Source organism: Tupaia chinensis, unplaced genomic scaffold (assembly GCF_000334495.1).
Source record: "Tupaia chinensis unplaced genomic scaffold, TupChi_1.0 Scaffold000037_15, whole genome shotgun sequence".
Taxonomy (NCBI): Eukaryota; Metazoa; Chordata; class Mammalia; order Scandentia; family Tupaiidae; genus Tupaia; species Tupaia belangeri.
This window is the reverse complement of record NW_006159473.1, coordinates 173,582-184,325: the sequence shown is the minus strand read 5'-3', so window position 1 is coordinate 184,325 and position 10,744 is coordinate 173,582. Positions and strand designations below refer to the sequence as shown.

At 38.3% G+C, this 10,744-nt stretch overlaps 1 protein-coding gene across 1 annotated transcript in view; it reads right to left on the bottom strand.

Annotated features, from left to right (window-relative positions):
* ELP4 (elongator acetyltransferase complex subunit 4) overlaps nt 1-10,744 on the bottom strand; it is a gene marked incomplete at its 5' end in the record, with an annotated part of 223,761 nt that overhangs the window by 210,309 nt on the left and 2,708 nt on the right. Inside the window, 2 exon segments of the mRNA XM_027771731.1 lie at nt 3,307-3,428; nt 7,088-7,123. Coding sequence (XP_027627532.1) covers nt 3,307-3,428; nt 7,088-7,123 — 158 coding nt within the window.

The window sequence follows — 10,744 nt, the reverse complement described above, 5'->3', positions numbered from 1 at the left end:
GGTCACGCCGCAATCCCTTCTCCTCCATTCTCCTCTCGGGATCTTGGGCACGCACGCACACGCGCCCGGCGTGAGTTTTAAGCCACCGAGTCCGGGATGCGAACCGTGGTTGACTACATGGGAGTCCAGCAATATAGCCATTACGCTAACTGCTGGTTCCCCAAAGTTCAAGATAACTTTTAAAAGCTGCCCAAGATTAGTTTTGAGATAAAAAAAATTAATTCCCTAATAGTAGTTCTCTAAAGCAAAGTGTACAAATATACATACATACATATACATATATATATATACACACAAATATACATACATATGTAAATACTAGGTTTTAACATTTGCTACTTGGGTTGGGGAGGGAAAAAAAGAAAAGATTTTCTTTTAAAAAAGGATATAAAGACCCTAGCTTTGGGGAACCAGCAGTTAGCGTAATGGCTATGTGGCTGAACTCCCATGTAGTCGACTCCGGTTCGCATCCCGGACCCAGTGGCTTAAAACTCACGCCGGGCATGTGTGCGTGCGTGCCCAAGATCCTGAGAGGAGAATGGAGGAGAAGGGATTGCGGCGTGACCATCCCCCCTGGGGGATGATTTCTCGCTTTCTGTCTCTATGTCTCTGTCTGTCTGGCTAGCGCACGCGCCCTATAGCGAAAACCTCTCCAAAAAAAAAAAAAAAAAAAAGAAAGAAAGAAAAAGACCCTAGCTTTGGGCCTGGTGAAGATGTCCTATAGTGGCCATAAAGGTGTTTGATGTAAAAATCTTTGACTTGGTATGTGATAGCATATGCCATGAAGAACCTCCCTATGACAATACTATTGGCCTTCATTCTACTCTTCCTAGTAAATGTACGACTACACAGAATTGACTTAAGATGATTAAAGCAGGAAGAAATAGCAAAGGACAAATAAAAACATTAAGAAAATACTGCAAAAACTAAACAACTGGAAAAAAAAAAGGATGGAAGGGAAAAAGCCCCTGCCACCATAGGAAAGTTATACAAAGTTTCTCTTTAGATTTTATGACAATCTTATTTAACAAGCAAAGTTGACCTACAGAAGGAAACATGCTATTTTGATGTTGATATTATAGTAACATCTGTGCTTGGTTACAGAAGTTTGCTGGTGTCTGTTGACTGTTACTGTAAATTATTGAGCAAAAGTCATGAGGCATTTTTGTATAGATAAACATAAAAAGAAAAGTCATGACTTTTCCGATGACCCAAGAGTATTTTTAATGCTACAGATTCCTTATAAATGATGTACTTGTTTGCCATCTTGCAGACTATATTCTGAAATGAAAATATGCTACTGAAAAAAAGACTTTGGATGATAAAGTCTACTCAAAAAATGGCTTCAATTGGGATCCTGTTCTGTACAAAGAGACTAAGAATCCTAAAGGCCAAAATTGTCCTGAGGTAAAAAGTATGTCTTGGCTTAAAAAACACACAACAGATTAATAAAATATATTACCGCTTCCATGAAGGAGAAAAATTTCTGGCATTCTAAAAGCAAAATTATATTAATCACTGAGTACTTCAAATTTCTGTATCTTTTTTCTTTTTAAGAGAGATTTTTGCTATAAGGCCTGTGCACTCCCCAGAGAGACAGAGACAAACAGGCAGACAGAAAGCGAGAAATCACCCCCTGGGGGGATGGTCACACCACAGTCCCTTCTTCTCCATTCTCCTCTTGAGATTTTGAGCACGCACGCACACATGCCCTGTGTGTTTAAGCCACTAGGCCCAGGACTCGAAACACAGTCAACTACATGGGAGTCCAGCGACACAGCCATTATGTCAACTGCTGGTCCCACTTTTTTCAGCTTTATTATTATGACTATATATTATAGAATATTATCTAGTAGCTATATGAATTTTTGTACTTATAAACATTTAAATTTCTTGAGATGTGTTTAGAATGAAACTATGAAGAAAAGCTTATAGTAAAAATGCCAAATACTGTAGTGCCTTGGAACTTGCTTGAGCAAAGCAGAATTGTAAAATACTAAAGATGTTTTATAAATATTGTGCTGATTACATAGATATCTCCTTTTTTTTTTTTACAATTTAACTATTTGCTTTACTTCATTTGGTCGTGACGTCCTACACTTTCAGCTATTAGTTTCAAGTGAAAATTAAAGTTTCAAGTTTCTTTTTTTAAAGAAGTATATATTAATTTTATTTATTTATTATAATTATTTAATTTTCTATAGAGCAGGGTAAGTGAGAAAGCAAGTCGCCAGGTCTGGGACTCTACTGCAGTTGGCCATGTGGGAGTCCGATGCGTTAACTACCATGCCACCTGCTGGAGCCTGAAGTTTCTTTTAAGGTAAGGGTTAAGTCATATTTTGCAAGTAAGTAGTAAAGAAATTCTTAGATTTTAGAAAGTCTGCTTAGGAATAGTAGTAAGTTGGGATGAAAACTAATTAATTATATCCAAAGGAGAACATTAAAATTAGAAGTAAAGAATTAAAGGTTATGGGGAACAGCAGGTGGTGTGGTGGTTAAGGCTCTGGATTCCCACATGGCCAACAGTGGTTTGAATTCTGGACCTGGCGGCTTGCTTTCTCACTTTCCCCCTCTCTTTCTGCTGAGTGCAGGTGCCCTAAGGCAAATTAATAACAATAACAATAATAATTAGAATTAAATAATTCTTTAAAAAGTTGAAGGTTATTTCTCCCCCTTTTATCTATAAGTAGTGCAAACTGGAAGTTTTGGGGGTTCTTGTTATTAAATATGATTTTTGTAATACCTGGTCTAAGAATTTTCTATAGTATCAATTTTGTTTCATTTTGTTTTGTTTTTTAAAATTTGGCAAAGGGTGCATGTGCTTGCTGGAGACAGACACAGGAAGACAGAAAGAGAGAAAGCAAGCAGGTACCCCACATGAGGAATAGTCATACTTCATGCAAACCCTTCTCCTTTTTCCTTGTCCTCTTGGGATTTTGGGCATGCACACACATGTACCCAGAGTGCTCATTGAGCTGCTGAGTCCAGGACTCAAACCATGCAATCAACTATATGGGATCTGGCTGCTTAATCACTATACCACAGGCTGGCCCAGTGTCATTTTTAATAGTCTACTAATATTTTCCATCTCTGATTGGCATTATAAGTCAAAACAATTGTCCAACAACACTAACTTAATGTCAATTTCTAGGTTTAAATAAATTTGATATTTTTCACTAAAATAAAAGATTTCATTAATACATTTAAATATAGTTTGTATAGATACAAACATAGTTTGCTTACATAGACAAACAATAATCTTCCATGAATGTTTCAAATGCAATAGTGAAGTAGAATATTCTATACCTGCAGGATGTTAGCAGGGTCTTCTTTAGCAGACGCAATCAACAACATATGCCCACTGATGGTTCCCTCTGCTAAGAAATACTTGAAGAGCAAAGGAGAGTAAATATTGTATTTATCCTCTTCTGTAAAAATAGGAAAAAATGATAGTCATTATTATTTGTCAAAAACTCACAGGTTTTCACTTTTTTTCCCTGTAAAACAAATACGAGCTGGGATAACAATCATGTCTTTCTGAGCCACACTTGCACAGTCTGAGACTGAAGATAATCAGTCATAGGTACTTTTCGCAGAGATTCTGATTCCAACGATCATTCTCCAACTACTACAGGACCCTGAGAGCCACCAGCTGGATGGGGTTACGTCTGATTATATCTAAGAAGGCAGAGCCTCTCGCTGTGATCCAGGGCACCCTCTCAGCACTCTGTCTCCGACGGGTCCATTATCACCCACCAACTGTCAACACGCTCACAACTCATGTCTTTCATGTCACAATAACCACACATATAAGGCATAGTTTGATGCTTAATACCTATAAAATCACAAAAATAGTATTACTCCCACATTCTGGGTTTACAATCACAACAATAACCTAAAATTGAAGACTTTAATTTGATAAAATTCTTAAATCTGGGACCAGCAGGTAGCACAGAGGTTAAGGTGGCTGGATCCCACATGGCAGGTGGTACGTTTCATGTTCCTGACTGAGCAGCTTGAAAACACTCCAGGTGTGTGAACGTGCACGCCCAGGATTCCCAGAGGAGAAAGGAGGAGAGGGGACTGTGGTGTGGCCACTTCTCTCACTTTCTCTCTCATGAGCATACATATCCTATAGCAAAAAAAAAAAAAAAAAAAAAAAATCTGGACTAAATATTTTCCTGCTAAAGCAGTGCTTTTGCTTTTTAATAATTCCCTCTCCCCCTTTCATTTTGAACTGTAATGATTAAGTGCTGACTCAAGATGTTTCTTTGGCAAAAATACATTTTTGAGATTTCATTACATAATAAAAACAGCTTTGGTTTATCTTTATTCTGATAAGCTACATGCCTATACTTTTATATCAGTTTTTCTTTCAAAAGTTTAAATACAATACAAAGAGCTGTAGGTAAATTTATTGTACTGTTCCAAAAAAGTCATCATTAATTAATTCAGCAAATTTAGCTGAATTCCTATAATGTACTAATCATCATTATTTGTAAAAATCACTGTTGAAAACATTCCTTAGTCTGAACTTGTGCAAAGATCAAGAGGAAGTCCCTGTGCCAGACCTCCTCCAGCTGTAATTATAAAACCTGGACAAAATATTTAAAAATAGCTATTTGAAGGCACAGGAAAGCAATGAAAAGCAGGCGACAGCCACATCAGGGTTTTCTCTCCACACACCCACATCCCTTAGTTACTTCAAACCTCCTGAGTCAGTCCCTGTTAGCCAGGCACGGTACAGGGCATGTCTGTACATAGTTTACCCATCTTCACTTTGTTATGTGAACAGGCCTTCACAACGAAAACATCCAAAAGAGAAACCAAAGCATGTTCCCCTCCTTGCCACCTACCTCCCTCGAGTTACGTGCTAGTTGGGCGAGCAACACCATATGCTCTGGGCTTGAGTTTCCTCAGCTTGGAAAGTGGGAATCATACAATTATATCTACCTTGGAGGACTGTCACAAAGATGAGTCACTTAGACCAGTGTCTTGCACATAGTAAGTGATCAATAAATGTGAGCTACTCTTATTTTCATCTCACCCTCCCCATTCCTACAACTAATCACCGAGTCCTATGGCTCCATCCTCCTAAAAGCTTTAGAATCTATCAATTCTTCCTTCTTTACAGCCAGTGACTTAACTTATTCACTCTCATCTCCCATTGCACTGGCTAATTAATTCTCTCAGATCTCTCCAGACCCAAATTAGGCAGCACCATCTTTGAGGAGCTTTCCTTGAGGTGGGCAGATCATCAGTGTGCTCTGCAGCACCCTCTTCAGCCTCCTGCAGCATCATTCAGCACACATTACTCAACGTGCATGACTGAGATTCCTCAGGAAGCTACAAGATTCTTAGGGCAGGGCTGTATCTCATCACTGTATTCTAGTGCAGGCACATAGTGTAAGTGCACTAAACAGTTGTAGAATTAATTATTAATGTAAAAACAACAAAAATCTATCTTGTCTTATAAATCAGTCACATTTACTGTACTTTGGTTGAAGACACACCCTGCCAAGTGCATATACACACAAATACACAAAGTTTTTGACAGTTATCACCTCTCCTTTCTGAGAGTTCTCTGGGGCAGAAAAAATTGAAAAGATCACCTATTTAGGAATTAGCAAAAGCACCAAACTCATCAAATTCAACATTACCAAGTTTGAGAAATGAATTTTGAGGCTGTACAATAAGCATGTAATTGGGACCAGCAGGTGGCGTGGTGGTTAAGGTGCTGGACACTCCCACATGGCCGACCAGGGTTTGAGTCCTGAATCTGGTGGCTTGCTTTCTCACTTCCTTTCTCTCTCACTCTCACCCTCTGTCTCTCTCTGGTCAAATTAATAAATAAATGAATGAACAAAAAAAATTAAAATAAATAATTATTAAAAAAAAAGCATGTAATTAATCTATATAGTGAATGCCCATAACACTGGACAAATAAAAATAATAATGATGTAACAGAACGGCCAAAAAACAAATGCAATTTTGGCCTGAACTAATAGTCTTAATTCCGAGGTATTGAGAGAGGATTGTTTCGTTCTATTCTATAGTGGTCAGTCAGACAGACTGTAATATATTGTTTTGGGACTTACATAAACTGAAGCATCTTCAGAAAAGAATGACCAAGATGGTGAAGGGCCGAGAGACTGTGATGTGAGAAATGGGATATTTAGCGTGAAGAAAAAGAGGCATGAAAGATGCAGGATGCCTGAGAGATGCCTTCAAATGTCTGACAAGCTGTAATATGGAAATGGACTCACTCGTTCACTGTGCCCGAAGAGGTAGCATGAGGGCCTAGCGAGTAAAATCGACAGGAGTATTTTTTTTCCATATTACGAAAGACCAGGTGAGCTGCTAAATCACTCTATAGAACCAGCTCTCAAAGTCACCCACCACTTTCTAATTACCTAATTTGTTGGATACTTTGAGATCCTTTTCTTACTTCATTTGTATGAAAGCTTTTCCCATAAGCAACTTTCTTCTTGAAACTACCCTCTCCCTCTTGTTTCCAGGATACCCTTGACCCCAATTTCCCCATTTCTTTAACCATTTCTTATTTATGTAAACAGTTTGTACAGGGCTTGCACTTCTTGGGTATATAAATATAAAATGGTTTTATGTATCTTTTTTTTAAGAGGAATTTTTGCTATAGGGCGTGTGCCCTTGCCAGAGACAGAGAGACAGAACATGAGAACTCACCCCCCCAGGGGGGAATTGGCCATGCCACAATCCCTTCTCCTCCATTCTACTTTTGGGATCTTGGGCACGCAAGCACACGCACCCAGCATGAGTTTTAAGCTGCCAGGTCCAGGATTCAAACCGCGGTCAAATGTGGGAATCCAGGAGCATAACCGTTACATCATCTGCTGGTCCTGGCTTCATGTATTTTAACCTATTGACTTCTTACTTTTATCCAGTTGAATATATTTGCCTCGTTTATTTCAAGTTCGGATCAATGTTTGAGTTTAAGTGTGAACTTAAGGCAATTAGTCTATAATCTACCTTACCTTCTGTAGAAAGTTAATAGTCTGAATATTTAATTTCAGAATAGAAAAACCCATGAACAATAGCTCATACTAACCGATTAGAAGAACTGTTCCAACGGCTAAACCTCCACCTGGAAGTGAAACGAGACCAAGAAGAGAATCAATCTACCTTTTGCATTATCTTTAGTATAAAAGTTAGGCTTAATCAAGGCCAGGTACGTCAGTAACTTTAAAGCTGTAGTCATGAACAACATTTTAATTACCTGTGCAACACTTTGCTCAAGGTGCTATTATAAAGTAATTACATATTGTATGTAATCGCACACTACACATTACAATTACTTTCATAACATACCATACTGCTTTCCTTTCTCCTGTGACAGACCCACACGGCACTCAACATGACTGCATGGCTAAGCACACCAGTGTTATATTTAGCACTTGTTAATCAATTAACTCAATAGCCAAGACCTAAAGGCACATAGTATCTTTACTACAACATAGAAAAGTTACTGCAAAAGTAACTCCACTAATATTTATCCTAAAATTTAGTGAGACTTGGAGAAAAGTGATAATTAAAGCTAATTATTTTATTATGAATAATATATAAAGTCCGGACATGCCCTAATTATATATTTTTTAGAGGTTTTTATTTTATTTTATTTTTTTGGCTATAGGGCGTGTGCCAGATAGACAGAGGCAGAGAGACAGAAAGTGAGAAATCACTCCCCAGGGAGGATGATCATTCCACAATCCCATCTCCTCCATTCTCCTTTCGGCAGCTGGCCTTGTTAATTTTAACTTCTCAATGTAATTAGGGTGGGACCAGCAGTTGGCATAATGGCTATGTTGCTGGACTCCCACGTAGTCGACTGGGGTTCGAGTCCCAGACTTGGTGGCTTGAAACTCATGCCAGGCACATCTGTGTGCCTGCTCAGAATCTTGAGAGGAGAGTGGAGGAGAAGGGACTGTAGCATGGCCATCTCCTGGGCGGGGTGGGGTGACTCCTCACTCTCTTTGTCTCTCTAATGAGTGCACATGCCCTATAGCAAAACCTCCTCTAAACAATAAATAAAAAATTTAAATTAATAATATTTTTGACATTATAAAAACATACATAATCATAAAATGCATTATTGGTATTGCTAGAAAGAGTCCTGTTAATTACCTGATGGTATTGCTAGAAAAAGTCCTGTTAAGTATCTGAATTAGGGTACTACTATCATGAATATATAACTCAAATCCGTGACTCGCTGAAAATTTATTTAAAACCAAGTTTTAGGAAACCAGAACTACACTAGAAAGGCACAGCATTAGACACTGGGAATTTGTTCTTCAACCCATTTGGAAAAGTACGACCTGTGATTATGCCTCAGATATTATCCAAGAAAGAATAAACATGTATTCAAAGTATAATTAATCCAAAAAGAAACTACTCAAAATTGCTGGACAACCAAAGATGATGCTACTGAGTTTGTTTGGTGCTACACAACTGCAAGGAGCACTGAGAACACCAAGAGAACTTCACTGAGCAAAGGGCTCATACTCACAGGGGTCAAGTAGAAAAGCTTGGTATGAAAGATTCCTTTCTTTATTTTGTTTTGCAAATAAGCATAAATCCTTGTTATTATTCCAACAATTTGAAATCTGGTAATACACACACACACACACACACACACACACAACCACACACAGAGTAAAATATAAGACATGGTTTATGCTAACTAATTTATGGTGAGACTTGCCATCAATTTCATGACCAAACATAGAATTTGCAAATTGTTAGAGAAGGAAGTAATAAAAAAGAAAACAAAAACTAGTACATTTACATATATGTTCAAGTAGATTTAGTACAGGATTGAACATAGCTTTTTGTTTGTTTGTTTTAGGTTTTTGCCATAGGGTGTGTGTGCTTGCTGGAGAGACAGGGATGCTGAGAGGGAAAGTGAGAAATCACTCCCCAGTGGGGACGGCCACACCACAATCCCTCCTCCTCCATTATTTTCTGTTAGGCATGCATGCACATGAACCCTGTGTGATTTTTCAAGCCACTGGTCTGGGACTTGAACTGCAGTTCGCCATGTGGGAGTCCAACGTGTTAGCTACTATACCACCTGCTGGCCCCTTGAAAATGTATTTTAATTTCACATTTACACAAGTCCCTTCATTGTAGAATTTGAAGCCATATCAAAATAAATATAATTTCAACTACTGTTTAGACAAAAAGATGAACATTTGATGAAATGTATGTGATGATAGCAACTATGGTTTGCTTTGGCAAGTTTGTTTCTGCCAGACATAAGCCACTACTAACCATTTAATCTATTTCAAATACTTTACACCACACTTCCACATTTCTCACTTCCCTCTTTGCCTTACAAGCAAATGTAAACATTTAATTAATAGCCATTGTGAGTATGGTAAGAGAGGTGAAATAACCCAAGCATACAACAGATATTGCAGTGTCTAGGTTAGGGCAGGCCTATAAAAGATAGATACCAGTTCCTTCTAGAGCTCTGTAGGAGTAATTTTGTTTACAATTATAGAAAAACATCTTAGGGAACACACGATGTTAAAAAACAAGTTCATATTCTCTCCTTGGTTCATAGAACTATGCATAACTACTTAATTAATGCCATACTTCAAATTAACTTGCAATTATTTAATGAACAAGTCTACTTTTCTTCCCTAGGAGTTATGAAACTCTTGATTATGATACAGCTATCAGCTGGGCAATTATGGGAATCAAAACAAAGCTGTGAACGGTGATAACGGTTCTACAGATTAAGTCCCAGGGAACAATGCTACTTGGCAATGCAAAGGAATCAGCCCCAGAAAGCTACCTCCATCTGTATACCTCAGTGGCTACAATACCGTAACCAGCACTTCGTTGAGCGTACAGCCAGGCTGAATGAACACCGTCCCACGTTAGGGACTAAGGGACAGCAGAACAAGGAAACAAGCTCACGAGAATTTATTCTTCGGTGTCTACTCAAAATGACAGCTACCATCAAGCTTCTTCCAGAATACTCTCTCTAGACTGTTAATTACCCCAAATCCATCATCCCCTTGATAACCAAATTTAATTCATTCTGAACAAAACAGAAACCTGCATAGTCACCCTTCAAGCTTTTTTTTCCTGGAGGATCAGTCTAGGGAATAATTCTCCCAGGTTAAATATTATATCCTAAAACGGACTATAGCTATATACTGGGTGGCTGGGGAAGGGAATTCTGTAAGAATCTTTTACCTGCTGTCGACTTTATTTGAAAATTCTGGAAAGAAAAGAAATCTCTTTCCTTTTTCAAAATAGTGTGTTATTTACACACAGTGACTTCAAAAAACGGCACAAATGTCTTTGAAGGGCAGGACTGAGAATCAGGATTAAGAAATCTAAGAATCTGGAAAATCTATATGCAATTTGGGAAATGTATACCAACATCTAACAACAAAATTAAGTAGTCAGAACAAAAGTATCTAATATGACTAGGTCATGTTTAAAAATGTAAATGTTGAGAATCTCGTTTCTAAGTACATAAGCAATGGAAATATCAGCATGACATCCAATGACTAACCTCGACTAGCTCAGTCTTCAAAAAGCTGGGGAGAAGCGGAATTAAAGGAGCAAACATTTTTTTTTTTTTTTTGGAGAGATTTTCGCTATAGGGCGCGTGCGCTCGCCAGACAGACAGAGAGAGACATAGAGACAGAAAGCGAGAAATCACCCCCCAGGGGGGATGGTCACGCCGCAA